This window comes from Dicentrarchus labrax, unplaced genomic scaffold (assembly GCF_905237075.1).
Source record: "Dicentrarchus labrax unplaced genomic scaffold, dlabrax2021, whole genome shotgun sequence".
In the NCBI taxonomy this organism is placed as follows: domain Eukaryota; kingdom Metazoa; phylum Chordata; class Actinopteri; family Moronidae; genus Dicentrarchus; species Dicentrarchus labrax.
Window position 1 is genome coordinate 37,048,413 of NW_026136719.1, and position 25,271 is coordinate 37,073,683.

The window sequence follows — 25,271 nt, forward strand, 5'->3', positions numbered from 1 at the left end:
TAAGACACATACTTCACGCTACCCCTCCAGGTGTGGCCAATTGACTGAAGACCCTCTGCCACGCCCACTTAAAGTACTTGCACAAAGAAACAGCCACACAAACAGGAACAGGAAGACAGGGTGGAGTGGATCAACAGTAATTTGTCACACAATTAATAATCTTACTTTTTGCTACTCCCCACACAATTGGTTATTGTGTCCCTTATCCCCAAAAATCTGATTTAGAACCATTTGAATCCAGTTTTCGAATACAGGTAAAATCAAAGTAATGGAACATTTCTAGCTGCTGAATGCAAGCGTTTCCATCTTCCAAACTAGTTGCATCCACTATTACAGAAATGAATTCAAGGATGTGATTTGATTTTTGGATTTAAAATCAGTAGGGGGTGACAACAAAGGTAAGGCTGTTCTTTTTGGGGGGATAACTGTAGTATTATTACTGAAAATTAATGGTAATTACTACTTACTGGGGAAAGTAATATTACTGTAATATTATTAAGAGTAATGTCTAACTGCCCAACACTGATGAGCGACCACAGAAGATCCGTCTCATGTCATCTTCAGCAATTATGACAAAAAGTAATTTTTATAGGAGTTACCAGCTGCAGCTTTGCGAAAGAGCGAGTGGGAGGAGCATACTGCAGCAATCCTCTGGAGGGCAGCATAACGCGTATCTTCATCTACCCTCCCCGATCTTGTATTAGAGGAAGAAGTCAGTACAGTGCATCATCCATCTTCTGGAAGACCGACAGCCATCTGATCAAAGGGTACAATAGAGACGAATAAACATCAGCCATCATGGGAGCTGTTCTGGGGTTGTGCTCCATGGCGAGCTGGGTAAGTAACACACTATATATGGACAGTGAACACATTGTGTGCGTTGTTTGTGTTATTAGCTGCTTCCACTTCACAATTGCTCATGACTGCGCAATAACACAAAGCCGCAGGCCACGGTGGTGTAAACACAATATAACGTTAGCTTGCTAGTTAACATTCACTGTTTATCTTATTATAATCTCAATTAAAATATCGTAGTTAAAATTGGAATTCTCTTGTGGAAAGTGTAGAACTATAATGTGATATCTGCCTTAGTTTTGAAGCTGCTAGCTGACCCAAATAACTAGCTAGCGAGCTAACATGTCGAGAGGCTCGGTCCTGTTGTTGATGGCGCAGATCAGCGTTAACGGTGCATTAACGGGAACTGATAGAGCATTTCAACGAGCTAATATGTTTGTAGACATTATAAACACACAGTTGTGGATGATGTCATCAGAGCAGGCCGGTGTAAGGTTTGCTGTTGCGACACCGCAGAAATGTAAACAGAGACGAGCGACAGTCAGCAGGCAGCGTTCTATTGCGACATGTGCAGACAGACAGACAGACACAGGTTCCTTCCGGAGCTCATAAATAGAATCAGCTTTAATGATCACATTCGAGGAATTAGCCTGCAGTTCCTTGAACAATTAACAGCGAGATAGAAATAGACATACAGCTAAAAACAACAACAACAACAACAACAACTGAAGTACTGCACGTTAGTACACATTTTTTGTTACTTGATGATTAATCTATTAATGTGGAAAACATAAATAAATAAGATCCTGCTGTTACATTAATGCATGAGTCATATAACAGTCACATGGGACATTTTACGGCTTTGAGTACTTTTACTTTTAATGCTTTAAGCCAAATTTTTCTGATTCGATTTAGGTTCTGTTACGTAACATTCTGAATGCAGGACTTTTTATTGTAACTAGGGCTGCACAATATGATGAAACATATTGTGATTATTTGGACAGATGTTAGTGGGAATAGTAATTTTTGCATTTAATTTTCACAGAAAAAAAATCATGATATGAAATTTGTTGGGATCTGTACCAAACAGGTTTGGAGAACAAGTCATGTATGTCGGGGCATCTCTACAGCACTGCAGTACTTCATTATAATGCTGTATGTCACACATTTTACCTCAAATAATGCAGCTTCTGCAATTTGGATATTGCACTTGGCCATATTGCGATTTTGATCATATTTCAATTAATTATCGGCACTAGTATTTTTACCACATCTATTTACCCATAGTATCTGTCTAATAAGAGTGATGACTAAGTCATTTGTGTATGCAGATCCCATGCCTGTGCGGCAGCGCCCCCTGTCTGCTGTGTCGATGCTGCCCTAGTGGAAACAACTCCACAGTGACCCGACTCATCTATGCCTTCTTCCTGCTGCTGGGAGTGGGTGTTGCCTGTATTATGCTGATGCCTGGCATGGAGGGGCAGCTTAAGAAGGTATGCTGGGTACCTCACATAACATACTGTACATTGGTGCAGTGGCGGCTGTGGCTCAGAGGTAGAGTGGGTTATCTACTAATAGTGAGGTTGGTGGTTCGATCCCCGATTTGCTCTATGACTGTGTGTGTTTAATGAATGCTTAGTTTTGGTGAGCAGTTGGCAGCTTGCATGGCAGCCACTGGCATCAGTGTATGAATGTGTGTTTATGGGTTGAGTGTGGCATGTAGTGTACAGCGCATTGAGTGATCGCTATATAAGTACAGGTCCATTTACATGGTAAATGGACCTGTACTTATATAGCACCTTTCTAGTCTTCCGACCACTCAAAGTGCTTTTACACTACGTGCCAAATTCACCTTTTCATACACATTCACTCAGTGATGGCAAAGTCCATCGAACAGAAACTAACTCATTCATACACATTCTCACACCAATGCACAGCATCAGGAGCAATTCGGGATTCAGTATCTTGTTCAAGGATATTTTGACATGTGGTGGGAGATCGAACCAACAACCTTTCGACGAGGGGACGACCTGCTCTACCTCTGCACCACATAATGTATACCACCATTTGGTATACATGCAGTATAACAAATTACTGAATTATTATTGTGACTGCTGTTGTGTCCAAGAACCCTTAGTGCTGGAATCCTGTAGGTTTAATTATTAACTATTTTATTGCTAAATGTGGTGGTAATCATTTTTGCTGTGAAGAATGTGTGAGGTGGTGCAGATGTTACACGTAAATTTGTGTATCAGTATTTATTTATTTTTGTTTTTAGAAATGATGTAGTCTATCATTGAAGCATTCGAAACTCATCATCAGCAAGACACTTACTCTGGGGTTTTGAAAGAATTTAGCTAGTTAACTAGCATCATAACTTCTGTTGTGTGTGCTGCTGTAGATTCCTGGTTTCTGTGAAGGAGGGATGGGTACGTCTCTTCCTGGTGTGGAGGGTCACGTGAACTGTGACGTTCTGGTCGGCTACAAGGCTGTTTACCGCGTTTGCTTTGGCATGGCCATGTTCTTCCTGCTTTTCTCTCTGCTCATGATCAAAGTCAAAAGCAGCCAGGACCCTCGAGCTGCACTGCACAACGGGTGAGTTAGCGTCCATCCGCCAATCCACAACCTTCTGTCTGCCAAGACATAAATTCAAGCTTTATTGACACTTTACTGGACTTATCACTAGGGTTGGTTCAGTCTGCCTAATTAAAAATGGCCTACTCTCTATGACATCACCCATAAGTTTCCAAAGAGCCAGTGTGGTTGGCTATGGCTGTTGCCATCTTGGCAGTCTCTCTCTAAAAGCCCTCTGGAGCCCTGTTTTTACATTCTTTGTCTCTTGCAGGTTTTGGTTCTTTAAGTTTGCTGCAGCTGCTGCCATCACTATTGGATCATTTTTCATCTCCGACGGTCCCTTCACCACTGGTAACTATTCTTGGCCATTGTTGTCTTTTTCCTCTAAAACTTAGCTGGCAAGTGTCTGTATCTCTCTGACAGTAGATTGAGACTGTGGATACTTACAGGGATTAGTCTGTATTAAAAAAAAAAACTATCACTGATTTTATAATGAAATTATAAGTTTACATTTTAAAAAGGAAACAACATATGGAATGTATATATCATTGCTGCTCAAAATGTCATCAACAAAGAAAAACAGCCTTGAGTTTTGAGACATTTTAAAAGAGGGCTTCTTAAAGGGTTTTATTAGCTTTATTATAAATGTATAATTTATAATTAAATTTTAATAAATTTATATTTATTAGCTAATTGTATTTGGTCCTTTAGTTAATTCAGTTTACCATTTCTTCTAGTTGTAGAAAAACCTGCAGATAATGTAGTAAAGGAACCTCTCTCCATGTGTTCCACAGTGTGGTTCTATGTTGGCATGGCTGGAGCCTTCTGCTTCATCCTCATCCAGCTCGTGTTACTCATTGACTTTGCCCACTCCTGGAATGAATCCTGGGTGGAGAAGATGGAAGAGGGAAATTCTCGCTGCTGGTATGCAGGTATGTGACAGTGTTATTGGATGAAAACTTGATTAATAACAACTTTAAAAGCACTGTTATTTACAACGTGTGTTTTGAGGCCATTCCATTAACAATAAAACAATTCTTTAACTTTGATCAGCACTGTAAATGAAAATGTGTAATGAAGAATCACAGGCTATTTTGTGTGTGTGTGTGTGTATGTGTGTGTGTGTGTGTGTAGATAAGATGATAATGAAATTAAAAACACTATAATACATTCATGCATACACATAAAATATCTAATCAGAATGTCTGCTTTCAGGTAAAATGCTACCCATACACAGCCTGTTTAATAGTGTTTAGTTAGTAAGCCAGTATAAAAAAATGTAAAAAAAATACTATAAACCTGTATATACAGTATCTCACAAAAGTGAGTACCCCCCTCACATTTCTGCAAATATAATATGTATAATATAATAATACTCCCACCACCATGCTTGACTGTAGGCAAGACACACTTGTCTTTGTACTCCTCACCTGGTTGCTTGACACCATCTGAACCAAATAAGTTTATCTTGGTCTCATCAGACCCAAGGACATGGTTCCAGTAATCCATGTCCTTAGACTAACTGTCTTCAGCAGACTGTTTGCGGGCTTTCTTGTGCATCATCTTTAGAAGAGGTTTCCTTCTGGGACGACAGCCATGCAGACCAATTTGATGCAGTGTGTGGCGTATGGTCTGAGCACTGACACCCCTTCAGCCTCTGCAGCAATGCTGGCAGCACTCATACGTCTATTTTCCAAAGCCAACCTCTGGATATGACGCTGAGCACAAGCACTCAACTTCTTTGGTCGACCATGCCAAGGGATGTTCTGAGTGGAACCTGTCCTGTTAAACCGCTGTGTGGTCTTGGCCACCGTGCTGCAGCTCAGTTTCAGGGTGTTGGCAATCTTCTTATAGCCTAGGCCATGTTTATGTAGAGCAACAATTCTTTTTTTCAGATCCTCAGAGAGTTCTTTGCCATGAGGTGCCATGTTGAACTTCCAGTGAACAGTATGAGAGAGAGTGAGAGCGATAACGCCAAATTTAACACACCTTCTCCCCATTCACACCTGAGACCTTGAAACACTAATGAGTCACATGACACCGGGGAGGGAAAATGGCTAATTGGGCACAATTTGGACATTTTCACTTAGGGGTGTACTCACTTTTGTTGCCAGCAGTTTAGACATTAATGGCTGTGTGTTGAATTATTTTGAGGGGACAGTAAATTTACACTATTATACAAGCTGTACACTGACTACTTTACATTGTATCAAAGTGTCATTTCTTCAGTGTTGCCCCATGATAAGATATAATGAAATATTTGCAGAAATGTGAGGGGGGGTACTCACTTTTGTAAGATACTATATATGTAATGAAGCTGTGTTGTGTGTTCACAGCTCTGCTGTCAGTCACCACGCTCAACTACTTGTTGTCTCTGGTGTCTCTGGTTATGTTCTACGTCTACTACACCCACTCTGATGGTTGCACTGAGAACAAGGTCTTCATCAGCATCAACATGCTCCTCTGCATTGGGGCCTCCGTCATATCCATTCTTCCTCAGATCCAGGTTCACACCAGTTCTCCTTTTACATTCATGTTTGAGCAGGGCTGTCTCTGACTGAGCTTGAGAAATAAGCCAAGGCATTTCCTCACCGGATTTCTCCTGATTTTCAGTTGATGTTGATTTATGGATTGTACTTAACAGAAACCCAAGAGACTTTCCACTTTTTTATATTTCAGTCTTAAGGCCTGAAGGTGTAGACTGTTACTTTTGTACACATTGAGCTTGCAGTGTTAGTCTAGTACTTTCATGGCCCAACAAGGTACTTTAGAAATTATGTTGTGCAGTACTGCTGTTGCAAGATTGACAGAACGCAAACTCGTCTGCTGATAAGAGTGTATAGAGTGTATGACAAAGGTGTGAGGAAAAAATATGGGATCGTCATTGAGGAGTGCTGGGGAAAGATTTGTTCTTAGATTTATTCTCCTGCTAATACCTGCTGTTCTCTGTGTGAAGGAGTCCCAGCCCAGGTCTGGCCTATTGCAGTCCTCACTGGTTACCCTGTACACCATGTACCTGACCTGGTCTGCCATGACCAATGAGCCTGGTAAGATAACATTCATACTATAAATAGAACTTTTACATCAGCAGTCTGTTCAGTTTATTGGTTACTCTGTTGGTACTGTGAGTTGTTATTTCTTCTGAAACATTAAGTTTAAGGTTACATGCACTCAAGAAACCAGGTTACTCAGGGAATCAAACAAGGTGTTGCACATGCACTTTAGTAACCTGCTTACTGTAAAGAAAGTGTGTGTGTGTGTGTGTGTGTGTGTGTGTGTGTGTGTGTGTGTGTGTGTGTGTGTGTGTGTGTGTGTGTGGGTGTGTGTGGGTGTGTGTGGGTGTGTGTGGGAGGGCTGACGCTAGCACCCAGGAAGCACGCCGGTCTTGGAAGCCAATGTCACATACAGGCCGAACTGTGTAATGAGTGTGGCTCACAGAGGCCCAAGAATACTTTTTCCAATAAGCTTACATTGTTGTAAAACAGTGGATACATACAGTGTCAGAACCCTCACGAAATGGCAGAATTTGATCCATTCAGTCCAATATCATTGAGAAAGTCCAGAATTGTCAGCATGATTACATAATTTTATCCTCCTTCAAGTTAGCAGAGGGCTAAACCAGAAGTTTGTGGCTTGGCCAGCGGAAATCTCGCTAATGCACTTGCTGTATGGGCTGCACAATGCAAAAGCATATGCAGAAGATTGTGGTAGTCTTTGAACCATTTTTTGGTTTAGTGCTCCCCTGAGCAGCTTTCATAGGAATGAACGGAGCCCTGATGCTGTTACAAGGAGTTCGGTCTAGACCTGCTCTATTTGTAAAGTGTCCTGAGATAACTTCTGTTATGAATTGGCGCTATACAAATAAAATTGAATTGAACTGAATTGCTGCCAACTAGGGCTGTCAACGGATATTCTAAAGTTGATAAGGAAAATTATTAATTGGTTGTGGAAAAAGACTGAGTCTGTCTTGCGAGTTCTCGCATGGGCCTGGGTCACTGCATGACTGACAGGAATGACACAACGTAACTTTCATTGATTGAAAAATAAATGTAGGGCGAGTTGGAACAAGCTTTTAACTACAACCACGTGGTGGTGATGATGACAGAAAGTTCACAAGTTGGCTGTAAAGAGAGGGATATGCACACCGAACAATCAAAAAAGCCTGCATCCAGTACAGAGAAAAAAAACTCTATTTATTACATGTACCATTATCACTAAAGGAGGCAGAGGAATAGCTAAACACTGGACACCGAGGTAAGCAACAGAGGGAGGGAGAAAAGTCATGGCTAATTCAATTCAATTCAATTCAATTTTATTTGTATAGCGCCAATTCATAACAGAAGTTATCTCAGGACACTTTTCAAATAGAGCAGGTCTAGACCGAACTCTTTAACATTAATTACAGAGACCCAACAGTACCACCATGAGCAAGACCTTGGCGACAAGGGCAAGGAAAAACTGCCTGTTAAAAGGCAGAAACCTAGGACAGATCCTCCGGCTCTAGGTGGGTGGTCGTCTGTCTCGACCAGTTGGGGTGAGAGAGAGAGAGAGAGAGAGAGAGAGAGAGAGAGAGAGAGAGAGAGAGAGAGAGAGAGAGAGAGAGAGAGAGAGAGACAGACAGACAGACAGACAGACAGACAGACAGACAGACAGACAGACAGACAGACAGACAGTATTGGCAATGGCAGTCAAGCAGGACCATGGCAGGAGGCTCCACCAGGATCCATGAGAACCTGCGAGACGAGAAAGCACAAGAACTCCGGGGAAGAAGTGGAGTTAGTAACATGCATGAAAGGGACATGAATGAGTGCAGAAAGAGAGAGGAAGAGAGTAGCTCAGTGCACCATGGGAAATCCCCCGATAGTCTAGGCCTATAGCAGCATAACTAAGGGATGGTTCAGGACTCACCTGATCCAGCCCTAACTATAAGCTTTATCAAAGAGGAATGTCTTAAGCCTACTCTTGAATGTGGTGAGGGTGTCTGCCTCCCGAACCACAACTGGAAGCTGGTTCCACAGGAGAGGAGCTTGGTAACTGAAGGCTCTGGCTCCTGTTCTACTTTTAGAGACTATAGGAACCACAAGTAGCCCAGCATTCAGAGAACGTAGTGTTCTAGTGGGGTAATAGGGTACTATGAGCTCTTTAAGATATGAAGGGGCCTGACCATGAAGAGCTTTATAGGTGAGGAGGAGGATTTTAAATTCTATTCTACATTTTACAGGGAGCCAGTGCAGAGAAGCTAGTACAGGAGAGATGTGATCTCTTTTTCTAGTTCCTGTCAGTACTCGTGCTGCAGCGTTCTGAATTAATTGGAGCATTTTAATGGACTTATTGGGGCAACCTGATAATAAAGAGTTGCAGTAATCCAGCCTTGAAGTAACAAATGCATGGATTAGTTTTTCTGCATCTGTCTGTGATAGGATGTGTCTAATTTTTCTAATATTACGTAAATGAAAGAAGGCAGTCCTAGAGGTCTGCTTTATGTGGGAGTTAAATGACAAATCCTGATCAAAGATAACTCCAAGATTCCTGACAGTGGTGCTAGAGGCCAAGTTAATGCCATCTAGAGTGACTATATCTTTAGACAATGAGTCTCTAAGGTTTTTGGGGCCAAGAACAAGAATTTCGGTTTTTTCTGAGTTTAACATCAGAAAATTGCAGGTCAGGCTAACTGCTAAGCTTAAGTACTGTAGCTAGCAGAACTCAATAACGTAAATGCTAAATGGACCTGTACTTGTATAGCGCCTTTCTAGTCTTCCGACCACTCAAAGCTCTTTTACACTACATGCCACATTCACCCTTTCACACACATTCACTCAGTGATGGCAAAGTCCATCGAACAGAAACTAACATTCATACACATTCACACACTGATGCACAGCATCGGGAGCAATTCGGGGTTCAGTATTTTGCTCAAGAATACTTCGACATGTGGCACCAGGAGCCGGGGATCGAACCAACAACCTTCCGATTAGTGGACGACCTGCTCTGGGAACAACTCTGGGATTAAGGACAATGTTACTAAAAGGAGAGGGCTATGAGTGCTTGAGCAGAACTCGGGGGGTGGCTATAGCTCAGAAGGTTAAGCGGTCGTCCACAAAGGTTGGAGGTTTGATCCCCGGCTCCTCGTGCCATATGTCAAAAGTGTCCTGAGCCCAAAATTGCTCGTATGAATGCAGACGAGTGAGTTAGTTTTTGTTTGTGATGAGTGTTTGCCTTCATTGTTTTGATGGGTTTAAATGGGTGAATGTGGCATGTAGTGTACACCGCTTTGAGTGGTCGAAAGACTAGGAAGGTGCTATACAAGTATAGTCCATTTAGTGTATGTTTAAATATGTAGTGTGTAATTATCCGCTGTATTGAATATATAAACATATTTAACTGGGTTGAGCTAGAGCAGCAAACATAAAACGAAGCACTCAACTGGAAATGATATTAGATGCTCATACCCACCTATTCCTCATGAGCTCTTTGTGCCACAGGAGAAGATCAAATCTTCTGTGTTGGATACAGCACACACATCAGTGTGATCAGTGATCAGGATTTGTCATTTAATTCCCACATGAAGCAGACCTCTAGGACTGCCTTCTTTCATTTACGTAATATTACAAAAATTAGACACATCCTATCACAGACAGATGCAGAAAAACTAATCCATGCATTTGTTACTTCAAGGCTGGATTACTGCAACTCTTTATTATCAGGTTGCCCCAATAAGTCCATTAAAACGCTCCAATTAATTCAGAACGCTGCAGCACGAGTACTGACAGGAACTAGAAAAAGAGATCACATCTCTCCTGTACTAGCTTCTCTGCATTGGCTCCCTGTAAAATGTAGAATAGAATTTAAAATCCTCCTCCTCACCTATAAAGCTCTTCATGGTGGGACCCCTTCATATCTTAAAGAGCTCATAGTACCCTATTACCCCACTAGAACACTACGTTCTCTGAATGCTGGGCTACTTGTGGTTCCTATAGTCTCTAAAAGTAGAACAGGAGCCAGAGCCTTCAGTTACCAAGCTCCTCTCCTGTGGAACCAGCTTCCATTTGTGGTTCGGGAGGCAGACCACATTCAAGAGTAGGCTTAAGACGTTCCTCTTTGATAAAGCTTATAGTTAGGGCTGGATCAGGTGAGTCCTGAACCATCCCTTAGTTATGCTGCTATAGGCCTAGACTATCGGGGGATTTTCCATGGTGCTCTGAGCTCCTCTCTTCCGCTCTCTCTCTTTCTGCACTCATTCATGTTCCATTAATGCATGTTACTAACTTCACTTCCTCCCCGGAGTTCTTTTGCTTTCTCGTCTCGCAGGTTCTCATGGATCCTGGTTGAGCCTCCTGCCATGGTCCTGCTTGACTGCCATTGCTAATATCACTGATATTATTGTTATTGTTTTATATTATATATACTGTGCAACTGTCTGTCTGTCTGTCTGTCTGTGTCTCTCTCTCTCTCCCTCTCTCTCTCTCTCTCTCTCTCTCTCTCTCTCTCTCTCTCTCTCTCTCTCTCTCTCTCACCCCAACTGGTCGAGACAGACGACCACCCACCTAGAGCCGAAGGATCTGTCCTAGGTTTCTGCCTTTTAACAGGCAGTTTTTCCTTTCCTTGCGCCAAGGTCTTGCTCATGGTGGTACTGTTGGGTCTCTGTAAATGTTATAAGGAGTTCGGTCTAGACCTGCTCTATTTGAAAAGTGTCCTGAGATAACTTCTGTTATGAATTGGCGCTATACAAATAAAATTTAATTGAAAATTGAATCATGAACTGAAACCAGCTCTCTTTTCCCATGTCCCCCAGACAGGAAATGTAACCCAAGCCTTCTGGGTATCATCGGGCTGAACAGCACCAGTCCTGCTGGTCAGGACCATGTGGTTCAGTGGTGGGATGCCCAGGGGATTGTGGGATTGGTCCTTTTCCTCATGTGTGTTCTCTACTCCAGGTGAGGAAACCCTGTAATGATCTGTGCAGTTAGAAACTCACAATTGTAAATCATTGAATGACCAACCCGAAGCCTGAAGTGACTCTTCTGAGTCTGATAAGAAACCTTGTTCTGTGTTCTCTCTCTTCCTTTCTGTCCACCAGTATTCGTAATTCGTCCAACGCCCAGGTGAACAAGCTGACTCTAACCAGCGATGAGTCAGCTTTGATTGAGGACGGGCCTCAGAGCGATGGCTTTGAGGAGGGCAGCGGTCACAACAGAGCTGTGGACAATGAGAAGGATGGCGTCACCTACTCCTACTCTTTCTTCCACTTCATGCTGTTCTTGGCGTCACTCTATATCATGATGACACTCACCAACTGGTACAGGTAGGCATCACACTGCAGAGAGTGGTTCCATCACAGTACTGCCACACTTTATCGAGTGATACCAGTAGGGATGTGAGGTCCTCATATAAGGGTTTGTTGGTTGCTTTGGATGTCTGTCCCTTTGGACTTGTGATATATGGACACCCCTAAATGCACTGCCTTATTTGGTCTGAATTGGCCCTAAGTTGTGGCAGTATTGCAAATGCAAACCAGAAGAGTGTACTCAGCAGAGTGCAGATTTCTGCCTGGTATGTGGAGGTAATCTATACACATATACGCAGCGTACAGCCAATCATAATTTGTTGCGTCATTTGTAAATGTGGGACTCAGAACAACCAAGAACAGTCAAGGTGGCGCTGAAGATAACACAAACAGGATTCATTCACTTAATAACATATGGGTGTGACATTAATCTGTAGATGCTCTGGTGCAAGATAAACTCTTTTCTATGGATGATATGGATGTTTTTGAGCCACAACAAATGCCACAATGTGCACATTTTAGATTTACATTTTTTCTGAAATAAATCAGAAGTCTAATCACTTGACCGCATAGTGGTAGACATCACCTGTTCTGTGTTATCATATTTAGATTAGGAGATATGATGCAAAATACATTTGCAGCGTATACAGTGAGTTTTATTATTTTAAAATATCGTCTGGACTAAAAGAAAAGCTGTATACTGATTATTGGAGACTGCACAGAACAGTAATGAGCATTTATGTAGTAGAAAGTATTTCCAGTGTAAATTATTCAGGGTATGTATGTGTGTGTTTTCCTGTTGATCTTTTTCCATGTATTTTTTCAATGTTGTAAGTGGAACAAATTAAATTCCATTTTACTCCATGGTGGAGATGGATATCTTACCAAGAGAAAAAAATATATATATATTAAGTCATTTGGGGTAAATTACACTGTCGAAGGGCATTTTCAATCAACCTTTCCTCTGGACAATTATTAAAATTGTACAAAGAGTTCAGAGAATGGCTTTAATGCTATCTGGTGGCTGAACACACTTATTAATGATTGCCAAAGATTTTAGTTCAATTTCTGGCTGAAAGCCTGACATGAACTGAAATTAAAATATATGGCCACTTATATGCAGATGGGCTTGAGACTCATGTTTATATAATCTACTGTCATTCATATTTCTACTTTAGTGAGCTTTTATCTTTCTGTTTTTAATACATTTTTACAGTATTGCACTTGTCCAGACTGATAGCAGCAGAGTATAAATCTGTCAGCTGATGCGTTTCTCCGCTATATGCTTTCTCTGCAGCCCTGACTCCAACTATGAGGCCATGACCAGCAAGTGGCCATCTGTGTGGGTGAAGATCTCCTCCAGCTGGATCTGTATCGCCCTCTATGTGTGGACACTGGTGGCTCCGCTGGTCCTGGTCAACAGAGACTTTGACTGAAAATGCATGTCATCCCTCAGCTCATACACACATTCATGCTCTGCCTCACCTGTGTTCTGTTTCAGCAAAGTCGGTAAAGCAGTAGGTAGATGTCCATCCTGGAGGGGCTAAGGCTGTGCTCAGACTGACTGGAATGTTTCAGGACTGTTTTGTTTGGTGACTTTGGCTTGTCTGTGTAATCCATGAATAGAGAGCCAACATGGCTGTTAAAATGTGTCCTGTCCCAGCTCTGACTGCAGCCTCGTCTCCTCTGGTGTACTGTCATTGTGAATCCTCAGCAGCCTGTTGTAGTGGTTCCCCATGCTGTTGCCATAGTAAATATCCTGTGTATTCTTAGTGGATGTTTTTCTTTTCTTCCTATAAAGACAGAGCTGCATGCTTTTCTTTTAAAACTTGATGTGACATTAACAGTAGCTGTATCTGAAGCTTTTGTGAGGATGATGATTTTTTTGATCTTGCCCCCTGTGGGCAACATCAGTTGACTGTAGTATTACATATGGTAATTCTGTTACATGTAGAATAAAGGAGAAGCTGCTGTGATGGTGCTGTTGGGTTGTGTGTGAGCAGGACTCCAGCTGTGGCACTGAGAGCAGTAGAGCAACTCATTGTTGTTGACTAACTAGTACCATCACCAGGCATGAGCAGTGCTGCATAGCAGTGAGTGTGTGTCTCTGTGTGTGTGGTATTAACTGCTGTCATGTGATAGAGCTCTAGCAGTTGTGTGTTTACACTCCCGAGCACATACACAACAAAGGCATTCCTGTTTTTGTTGCTTCTGATTTGTGTTGATTTTTGACTTCAAATGTAAAATTGATTGTTTGAAAACCTCTAGATAAGTTATTTGGTAGTGTTTAGCATTAGCATGTAGTTTACTTAATTGGCAGAAATATTGTGGCTATACATTTGTTTGATTGTGTCACTTGTGCTTTTATTCTAATGATTTTTCCTCTTGACATGTAAAAGTACATTGTAACTCGTTTAATAAAACTGAGAGAAAAAAAGTCAACCTGGTTTGTTTGTTGCCTCTGTTCCGGGGACGTGTGTGTGAGGCCTATAGTTTCAGCTGACTGAAACAAGTTGGTCATAACATTAATATTTGGGTGTGAAGACCCTGCACTCTCCCAGTTTTTCTTATTCTTATTATTTCATTTCTCCTTATCTGGTGTAACAACTTATCTTCAGGTCCTAGCATAGCAATTGAAATTCACTCTAAAATTAAAATCAAAAGTAGTTTAAATAAGTACATATCTTAAAGAGCTCATAGCACCCTATTACCCCTCTAGAACAATGCGTTCTCTGAATGCTGGGCTACTTGTGGTTCCTATAGTCTCTAAAAGTAGAACAGGAGCCAGAGCCTTCAGTTACCAAGCTCCTCTCCTGTGGAACCAGCTTCCAGTTGTGGTTCAGGAGGCAGACACCCTCTCCACATTCAAGAGTAGGCTTAAGACATTCCTCTTTGATAAAGCTTATAGTTAGGGCTGGATCAGGTGAGTCCTGAACCATCCCTTAGTTATGCTGTTATAGGCCTAGACTATAGGGGGATTTCCCATGGTGCACTGAGCTCCTGTCTTCCTCTCTCTTTCTGCACTCATTCATGTTCCATTAATGCATGTTACTAACTTCACTTCTTCTTGTGCTTTCTCGTCTTGCAGGTTCTCATGGATCCTGGTGGAGTCTCCTGCCATGGTCCTGCTTGACCATATAATATCACTGATATTGTTGTTATTATTATTAATAATATTGTTATTACTACAGTTACTATTATTACTATTGTCACTGCTTATTGTCCCCCATCATCCCCCGTGGTCGTCATCATCTTCTTCTTCATGTTCATCATCATCAGTCACTACTAGGGGGCTGTGGCTCAGAGGCAGAGCGGGTCATTCCTTAATCGGAAGGCTGTGGGTTTGATCCCCGGCTCCTGGTGCCACATGTCGAAGTTGAGCAAGATACTGATGCCGTGCATCGGTGTGTGAATGTGTATGAATGTTAGTTTCTGTTCGATGGGCTTTGCCATCACTGAGTGAATGTGTGTGAAAGGGTGAATGTGGCACGTAGTGTAAAAGCGCTTTGAGTGGTCGGAAGACTAGAAAGGCGCTATACAAGTACAGGTCTATTTACCATTTACCATTACTATTAGTGTAGTTGTTGCTACTGTTGTTGCTGTGCACCTATCTGTCTGTCTGTCTGTCTCTCTCTCTCTCTCTCTCTCTCTCTCTCACCCCAACTGGTCGAGGCAGACGACCTCCCACCTAGAGCTGAAGGGTCTGTCCTAGGTTTCTGCCTTTTAACAGGCAGTTTTTCCTTGCCCCCGTCGCCAAGTGCTTGCTCATGGTGGTACTGTTGGGTCTCTGTAAATGTTATAACGAGTTCGGTCTAGACCTGCTCTATTTGAAAAGTGTCCTAAGATAACTTCTGTTATGAATTGGCGCTATACAAATAAAATTGAATTGAATTGAAAAATTATACTATGTGGCTGGACCGTGCTGCACTTAGAAGGTTTTGACAATGCATACCAAACAATTACTCAAACAGGGGATTTTCATTATGAAATGGGCTACATATTGAACTGAATTAGTTAAATACAATTCAATTTTATTTGTATAGCGCCAATTCATAACAGAAGTTATCTCAGGACACTTTTCAAATAGAGCAGGTCTAGACCGAACTCTTTATAACATTATTTACAGAGACCCAACAGTACCACCATGAGCAAGCACTTGGCGACAAGGGCAAGGAAAAACTGCCTGTTAAAAGGCAGAAACCTAGGACAGATCCTTCGGCTCTAGGTGGGTGGTCGTCTGCCTCGACCAGTTGGGGTGAAAGAGAGAGACAGAGACAGAGAGAGACACACAGAGAGAGAGAGAGAGACAGACCGACAGACAGACAGACAGGTGCAACGCAACAACAGTATTGGCAATGGCAATCTAGCAGGACCATGGCAGGAGGCTCCACCAGGATCGATAAGAACCTGCAAGATGAGAAAGCACAAGAACTCCGGGGAAGAAGTGAAGTTAGTAACATGCATTAATGGGACATGAATGAGTGCAGAAAGAGAGAGGAAGAGAGTAGCTCAGTGCACCATGGGAAATCCCCCGATAGTCTAGGCCTATAGCAGCATAACTAAGGGATGGTTCAGGACTCACCTGATCCAGCCCTAACTATAAGCTTTATCAAAGAGGAATGTCTTAAGCCTACTCTTGAATGTGGTGAGGGTGTCTGCCTCCCGAACCACAACTGGAAGCTGGTTCCACAGGAGAGGAGCTTGGTAACTGAAGGCTCTGGCTCCTGTTCTACTTTTAGAGACTATAGGAACCACAAGTAGCCCAGCATTCAGAGAACGTAGTGTTCTAGAGGGGTAATAGGGTACTATGAGCTCTTTAAGATATGAAGGGGCCTGACCATGAAGAGCTTTTTCTATTCTACATTTTACAGGGAGCCAGTGCAGAGAAGCTAGTACAGGAGAGAATTGTGAATAAATTAATAAATTGTGTTGCGTTGTAGACAACGCAACAGGGGGGAGTGTGAGTGTAATAATAAACGAAGATAGAAAATAGGAAAATAAGGTAAAGGATAAGGAATAGATGTAGAATAGCCTAATTAGTAACGAGAAGGTGAGCTAAAGAACTATGCAAGATTAATGGAGACTGGGCCCTTAACTCCTTAACGGTAAGACGTGTAAATTAGACACTGCGTGAAAGTAGGCTTTAAGGAATAGTCGAATTGGATTAAAGGAAAAAGAGAGTGACAACCCTGGGCCCAGGGAAATTTGGCTTGAATAAAATAAGGAATAAGGAAAAGGATTAGGACGCCGCTGATTTGGACAAAAGCCCTCAAGGAGGCGATTTTAGATGGGCCGCAAATCCTGGAAAGTCACTAGGTGAATTTCAGGTCAGTTCAAGGAACTGGAAGGTGTAGAATAAAAATTAAATTGTAAGTTCCCACTCAATACATTTGTTGACGAACGGTGTCTGAAGCAGCCTCTCATTGAATATCTACACCTCAAGGTAGCAAATATTTAGAAAGGAAAAATATAAAGGAAAAAAGGAGCGGCGGAAGCATGCTTTAGGAATAGTATGAATGAATTGATTTAGAGGATTTAGAGTTGAATGCTGTTTGTGTTTTTGGGATGGTGTTGAATTTGCTGTGTGTTTTGTGACTTTGCTATGCATGTTTGCTGCTGGATAACTAGTTTTTGTGTGTGTATGAGAGACAGAGCTTGTGTGTGTGTGTGTGTGTGTGTGTGTGTGGAGAGAGCGCTGTCTCTGCTGTGTTCCAGCTGTGTGTGAAAGGCTGTGCAGAGGTTGATATACGTGACTCATGTCATGATAAGATTTTATATTAGATATATATATATGCTTTGGTAGAGAACAGGAGATTTAGTCATTTTTAAGGAAAGATATTCTGTTCATTATTGTTAAAGATTTATGAGCTTTGGGAGGACATTTTTTTGTGGTTGTTTAAAATCGTGTCTATTTCGAGAGAACTTTTCAATTTGTTAAATCTATGAGTCTCCATTGAGAGAACGTTTTGAAACTTGTTAAAACTCATGAGCGTCTGGAAGGACGTTATGATTTTGTAGAGAAGTGGAGAGATTTGTGAGGAGTGAAAGGGGGGTGCTGTAACCGCTCCGCTTGGGTGCTGCTAACTGCAGCTCTGTTTACCTTGAAATCACACTGACAAATGAACTGCGCATGTGTGGAATTTTAGGAATTTAGGATTACACAGACATATAGTCACTCCCCTGCCTGCACAGAGGTGTTGTAGCTTGCAGACCCTGAGCTTCAAGGAGGAGGGGTAGATAGAAGCCCAATAAAATATTCTGTTTGTTAGTGGCTGTTGCTTGATTACAAAACTATTTGATTGAGATCCATTACATTTATAAATGAAAATTATGTTGACAGATTAAAAAAAAAAGAAAAGAAAATGTTATTTCGGCGATTAAAAGTGTTACTGAGTTATCCTTAGCTTGAATGTAAACACAGGTATGTCTAAAAAGATAGGAAAATATACATTGTGATTACTCAAAGTTAACACCTGTATAGTTAATAAGGGAATGCATTCTGAGGCTGTGGTCTTCCCTCTATGCTGTATGAGTAAAGGAATTTGATTTATCACACTGGGTTTGTAATTCTTTAAAGAACTAGAAGGAAGAATTACCCCTATGTTTGGTGACGAGGGGGGATGGAAGTGCGGCTGATCAGCGCCTGGGTCAAGACTGAAGGTAAATGCCGGCAGGGAAAGTTCCGCTCCGACAAACGGAGGGCAGGATCCCGCCTGATGTCAGACTTAGGTGGTGGACAGTGTCCACTCCATCCATTGGAAAAGTGAGTACAGTGTTTTGAATCAAATCAAGAGTGAAAAAGACCAGTCATAACCACTACTGGGTCTGTGTAGTTCCTGAGTAGGAACTGGTGTAGTCGCATAATGAATCCTATAAGAGGTGATGGGAGTTTCCAAAACTATGTTGATGTAAAGCCAAATGAGGTGATGAAACGTGGTTTCAGGTTTTGCTGAAACCATTAAAGCAAAAGAAGAGATAAGAAGAAGAATAAAATAGAAAAACAACTAAACGATTAAAATAGGAAAAATACAAATAAAGAGGATAACCAGAAATGGGGACTAAATATAAGAGAAGTAACTAAGACAAGAATGGAAATTACTGTGATGCCTAGTGGATAATACACCATGATAGAGAAAGTTTCTTTTGGTGAGAATTTGGGGAAAGAGAAATAAAATTCCCACTAATGACTATGAGGGCATATGAGTGAAGAAAGTAAAAAACTATAAACTTTGTGTTTACTCAGCCAGTGTCTGTGTGTACTTCAAGGGTGTGCTGCTGGGAGCATAGGTGTCATTAAAGCCACCTGGCTGATCTGAATTGTCTAGAGGTTTGTGTGTATGATAAGATCAGACCATACATGGTATGTAAGATCAGTGGGATTGAGAATGATGTGTGAATGATAAGCCCATTAAAGTTAAAAGCAAACCAGTTCAAGTGAGTTTATGGTAGAAATGGGGATAAAATTGGGGAAATTAAATTCCTTACTTTACTCTCTTAAAGGCCTTACTGAAATTTCAGAAAAAGGGAGAAACAATGTTGAATGAGGATATTGAAATATGGCATCATATAATTAGTGTTGTCTATCATAGGTACATATAGAACAGATTGTTTAAAGAATAAAGGGGAAAAGAGGGGGGGGAGAAAATAAAAAGGGGGGGCCTTTCAATTTGGGGGGGGAAGGAGAGAGGGTGAATTATAGAAAAGAGTGAGACAGTAGAAAACAGAAAGATGGAGAGGAGTGTATAGAGCCAGAGCAGGGGCTGAACCTCCCCATATGCTGTCTCCTGCTACAAGGACCCCTCTAAGATAAACAACTTCAGGAAGACCAACTGTGCCTGACCTGTTCGGTCTCGCTCTCTGAATCCTACAACAGTGACTGGAAAAGGGCAGAGAAAACTAACTTTGCTTCTCCCAGGAAGTCTTTTTTGTCACTAGTAAATACCTACAATCACAGGCTGGGGATTGGTGACTGTTTAGATACACATCTTGTACGTTTAAAGAAACAAAGAGAACAAGAGAGAGAGATGGCTGAAAGATTTCTTGACCTTCATCCCTTGTCCGATCTGGTGAGAAGGAGAAGATCCAAATGAGTTTTGGTCAGAGGCACCAACAAAGGACCACAGGAACAACCATAGGAGACAGTGGGGTGCAGATCAGAGTACTGAATAGTACATTGACATAGATACAGACACACAAGGAGAAGATAAATGATGACAATGATGAGCCAGTAGTTACAGATAAATGATATTTACAGTTAACACTAGATGCAAAGACAATTTTAGGTTAATCCTAAATATAGTAAGTGATATAGTGAGATTCTTTGTAGACTTAGGAGTAGATATCTCCATAGTCAATGCATTGCTTTTAATAGTTTTTGATTGTTGTTTGAGGACTTCTTGTGGAGTTCTGATTTGGGGAGAATATAGAGTGCAACTCTACATTAGACTTTGTAAAAGAATATATCACCTCAGTCTTGCAGCAGTTGAAGATATTGTTTTTACCTCTTATAGATGAAAGAGTCATTGTTGAAGGTAATCATTCACTATGTAATTACCCAATGATGCTTGTAAAGAGATCACATACGGAGTGGAGATATTTGAAGACTTTAGGGGGATAAAGTAAGAAACTGGACTAAATGTTACAACATTAATGTCATAGGTTTCAGTAAGATCCTGGTGGTGTTGTAGGGAATTGATTTAGTGAATCCTAACTCACAGTTCTTGTTTGTTTTACTTGTAAGGGGTATAAGTGGACACGGATGGCACAGGGTTTCTCTCCGGTTTCATTCTGCAGCTGTGACTGTAGCTGAAGGCCTTGTACATTGGTAGCCACCATGGTATGGTACATTTGTTCAGTAGGTTGATAATTTTTAGTCTGCTCTCTTATGAAAAGGAATTGTCAAACCGACACTGTCTTTGTTTTGTTTTAGATAGAAAATGATGAAGAAGCAACTCATTTTGCAATTAGTGCACTAGGGCCATATAATCTGGAGGTTTTAAAATTAGGTCAAGACCATATCCAGACAATTTTAGATAATCTAGAAAATGCGTATTGAAACTTAATAATATCGTGAATTTGTGGAAATCTCCCAACCCTGTATGACATCATTCATGGAGATGACTTTTGGCAAGACTGACTTTTTGACTTTGACTCCTGAGGCAACAACAGCCTTTAATGACTTGTAGAACGAAAGAAAATAAATAAATAAATAAATAAAAAGAGTGAGAGAGTTGAGAATTTAGCTTCCTTTGGTTAGGATTCTTAGATCTTAGATTTAAATAAAGGAAATTCAACTTCCAGATAGTGGAGGTTTAGTGAAGGATTTATAAGACTAAGAAGGAAGACCTAACAGCATGCCATAGATACATAGCTGTGGGTGGACAGAGGTGCTAGTCAGCATTCCATAGGCTTGTGGAGAAACCATGAGAGATTAAAAAATAGCACCCCCAGATCTGTTAGGTCTGATGATTCAGGAAGCACATGGGTTAGTTCATGTTGCAAGGGGGGAGTTTTAAAAGGAAAATCACAAAAGAGTATGGCTTTGGGCATCCTATTTGCTTGAGCAAATTGATTATGTCATAGTAAGATGTACAATCTGTAGAATAATGTCAGGAGGAGTGTAATGACACTTCTGGAAATTGTTCTGTCAGAGGTTCTAAAAGAAATGTGATGTTCTTCCAAGAGAACCTAGAGGTTCACGTAGACCAAGAAGTCCAAGACCAGTCCGAAAGAAGAACAGATTCAAGCGATTTGGAGACTATAGTTAAAGCAAAGTTAGGAGTGTGGGTTCTGCTTCCATGTCAAAGTACTGGGTGGAATAATGGGGATAGTAGTCGTCCTGTGTGGAAAGACAGTCAGGGTAGAAAATAGCCACAAAAGGACTTGAGGTAGATGATGTGTCTTTCGATCAGAGGAAGTATTTTTTATTTAATGAAAGAAAGTGGATAAATGTTCTAGAAGACTGTTCACTTTTTATGCATAATGTTAGCCAAGAAGATTTAGGGGAATATATATGTAGTTATTTTGATTCATCTTTTCAGTACATGCCAGAGCACAATTACTGTATGGAAGGGCATGTAACACGCAAAATAACATTTGTGGAGACAGATTTGAATGATGTGCAAATACAGGCGGCTGCTCAAGAGCGAATCGCCATAGCAACAACCCCTCGAGTGGAGATTGAAAAGATAGCATCCACTCTTCTAGTTTTGTGAGTGACTGATAGCATGAGTGCATCAACTTCTGCTATGACTTCAGTTGGTTTAAAATCTATAATGACCATATGGATAATTTCTAAATTTACAACTGCTAGGAATCCTATAAATGAGGCTGTGGAGGAAAGATGGACAGTGCGAGATAACATGGAAAGGGTCACTGATAGAACAATGATAACATCTGAGATATTTAGAGAAACTATAGATATAATCCAGAATTTAGCTACAATATCTCTGAAGCCCATAGAATTTGCAAATGTAATTGAAATCCATTATAGAAATAGAGAACATAGCAGTAAGACATTTGAGAATACTATGATCTCATCTACTGAAGAACCACTAAGTGTGAGGACTACCAAGGATTCATTTATTAAGACTCAGACTGATAGCATGACCACTGACCATGATACTTTTGATGACAGTTGGACACAAACTGAGAGGACTGGAAACTTGCATGCATTACGAAAGAGAGATGCTAGATGGAAGGCATATGGATTTGATGCTTCAGTGCTACAGATTACAGGCCGATGGACAAGCAGAAATATGTGGTTCCAACAGTTAACTCATTCTGTGAGATCGGCTAATCATGGGAGGTGCCCGTGTATGGTTAGGATTCCATCACCTAGCACAGGGCCGTCAATTCTAGAGACAATACCTGAACAATTATTTGCCAAATGCCAATGTACTGCTTTATTATGGTATCATGTATCAGCAAGAATCAGTGCTGGACACTTGGATGGCTGTATCAGTGCATTTGTATAAACCTAAGAGAGAGTGCGCTTGGATAATGGATCTGCCAAATATAGACTTAACTGATCAAAGAGAAAAGATTATGGCAGTCCCTGGTTCAGTGGAAGTGAAAACTGTACGAGCAGAAGCTTGCTTTTGTCTGGAAATAGGGTGAAAAGGGAAATGGCACAATTTCACAACTTGGAGTCCTACCATTGGAGGATAAGACTAGGAGAGACGTGGGGTATAGGATTATTCCCATGGTTTGGTGTGACATTTTTGGCAGATCACATTGATAACATTACCTACACTTTGCAGGGTTTTGCGAATGAAACTATACGAGGGTTTGAATATTTGTCAAATAATCAGAGGAGTCACAGACTGACGTTGTTGAAACATGACATGGCTCTTGACTATATTTTAGCCAAACAAGGTGGCCTATGTGTGGCTTTGAACTTGACCGGGGATGCTTGTTATACTTTGATTCCTGATAGTTCTGATAATATCACTAGTGTTATAGATGCATTGAGGAATAAAAGGGATGCGTTTGGTCGGTCAGAAGGAGCTGGATGGTCTGCAAATGCTTGGTTGCAGCATAAATTAGGACCATTTGGAGCAGTATTGGTTCAGATTTTATTAGCGGTTCTTTTATCACTGTGTGTGATGTTTTGTTTCTGTACACTGCTGTTGACTTTTGCGAAGGCTATGATATTGAGATAGGTTGGAGTTGTGATGCCTGGAGATCACACTCAGATGCCTTTGTTAAATATGACTGATGTAGACGGAAATGAAGAAGTAATGCTAGAAGGTGAATTGATGGAGAAATATCCATTTTGAATATCTAATTGTGTTATAATCTTCACATTTATTTTGCTATTGTTTTGGTATTTAGTGGTTTCTTATTCACCAAAGAATAGAATATGAATCACAAATGGAATGTGATTCATAATGGAATATTAATTTGTGATTCATATTAATTTGTATTTGATGTTTTAATTTTGATGTTTTGTTTTTGCAAAAGATACTGGTTGGTGTTTTCTTTTCTTCCAGAGCATATGGGGGAATGTGCAGAAGGGATTCAGATACTCAAATATGGACAATAAGAATGGACTGGCGAATTCTGAACAAGGATATGGTGATAAAATGTTCAGATTCGACACATCATCGACACTACACTGAAAGTCGACACTGCTGAGGAGCTGCAGTGTGATACATTCTTATGTCTTCTCTGATATATACATATTTCCATGAGTAAAACTTAATTTGTATCATATTATTTTTGTATTAACTGTTTGGAGAATGATGTTTTCTGTTATCAGGTAAATATATGGGGACCTCAGATGTTTTTCTTTTTGTGTTGATGCTTAGGGATATTGGGGTCTAGGCAGGGACAGTTCCATTGGAAGGTACGATGGGTCGACCAGCCTGACTTTGGACATTGTTTTGATTTTATTTCCTGAGGTTTTCACATGTATTTGCTTAAACCATATATCTAAATAAATTGTTAAGATTGTTCTTTTTAATTGATCTGGAGTACTATGTGTGGTCGCCTGAGGCAGAGGGGCCGTGAGAGAATTTTCCTGTCTAGATTGTTTGATGGATACTTTGGAAAGAAAGCTGCCGGATAGGTTTTTCACTCTCGCACTCCATAAAGTTGCTGTATTGTTAAGGTTATGCTGCAAGAAGCATGTATAGGAGGAATTGTTATTTTTTGTCATAATTTTAAACATGTATGTTTTACTCTTTTGTTTTTTGAGACTCTGCGTAGTCTCGAAGGGGGGAAATATGTGGTATCCGAAGGCCTATAAATTTAAGTTACAGTTTGTTATAAGTTCAAGTGATATTTTTGTCAACATATGCAGTGTTAGTAAGACATGAGGTTCAATGTCGTAATTCTTACTATGAAATGTTTAGGCTAGGGGCCTCTCAATGGCCTCTGACCTTTATCTTAATAAATCCCCCATCTCCCCGTTTTACCTCACATATCTGTATTAGAACCAGATGCTTCTTTACTATTTTCTTGAATAAACAATAGACCTATATAAAGCCTATGTTTGACCCATATAGACAGAGTTGTTCATTTGGCAGGATGCTCTCCAAGCTCCCGGGGCTTGAAATGATGCTGTACCTTTTTGTAATAAACCTTTATATACAATCAAGATGGTGTCAGCGGACTTCTCTTCAACACATCTTCACATCATCGCTACCTAATATACAACAAAGGCTTATAATCTAATAGTATGAATTCAAAAGTTATTAAATAATGGTCAGATAGGAAAGGATTATGTGGGAAGACTATTAAATGTTCAATATCAATGCCATATGATAGAACAAGGTCAAGAGTGTGATTAAAACAATGAGTTGGTTTATTTACACTCTGACAGAAGCCAATTGAGTCTATTAATGATATAAATGCATTACTAAGGCTGTCATTGTTAACATCCACATGAATATTAAAATCACCCACAATAATTACTTTATCTGATTTCATGTGATAATCTGATATCAGTGCCCTGTAGACAATTACTTTGACATAAACTTTCAGATTTGTCATGTGAAGCCTTATGTTATGACAAAGGAGGACAAGGTCAACTGTATAACATTGTTGAGGATCTATTGTCAGAAATAGAATATAATATTCATACGTATGTTTTCATTAGTGTATAATCACCTGA

General features: G+C 40.7%; 1 protein-coding gene and 1 long non-coding RNA gene across 2 annotated transcripts; one reads left to right on the forward strand and one right to left on the reverse strand.

The window, feature by feature from the left end:
* Nucleotides 1-675: 675 nt before the first annotated feature.
* serinc1 (serine incorporator 1) lies at nucleotides 676-14,095 on the forward strand. Its single transcript, XM_051378582.1, has 10 exons — nucleotides 676-837; nucleotides 2,127-2,288; nucleotides 3,197-3,390; nucleotides 3,641-3,720; nucleotides 4,164-4,301; nucleotides 5,706-5,875; nucleotides 6,326-6,416; nucleotides 11,162-11,303; nucleotides 11,447-11,671; nucleotides 12,951-14,095. Exons 1-10 carry the CDS (start codon nucleotides 799-801, stop codon nucleotides 13,087-13,089), a joined length of 1,380 nt encoding a protein of 459 aa, XP_051234542.1. The 5' UTR covers nucleotides 676-798; the 3' UTR covers nucleotides 13,090-14,095.
* LOC127351270 (uncharacterized) lies at nucleotides 7,578-16,496 on the reverse strand. The gene is made up of 2 exons (XR_007880826.1): nucleotides 16,061-16,496; nucleotides 7,578-8,102 (listed from the first exon to the last, which is right to left on the reverse strand). It is a non-coding gene; the product is annotated as an uncharacterized LOC127351270 (long non-coding RNA).
* Between the last annotated feature and the right edge of the window lie 8,775 nt (nucleotides 16,497-25,271).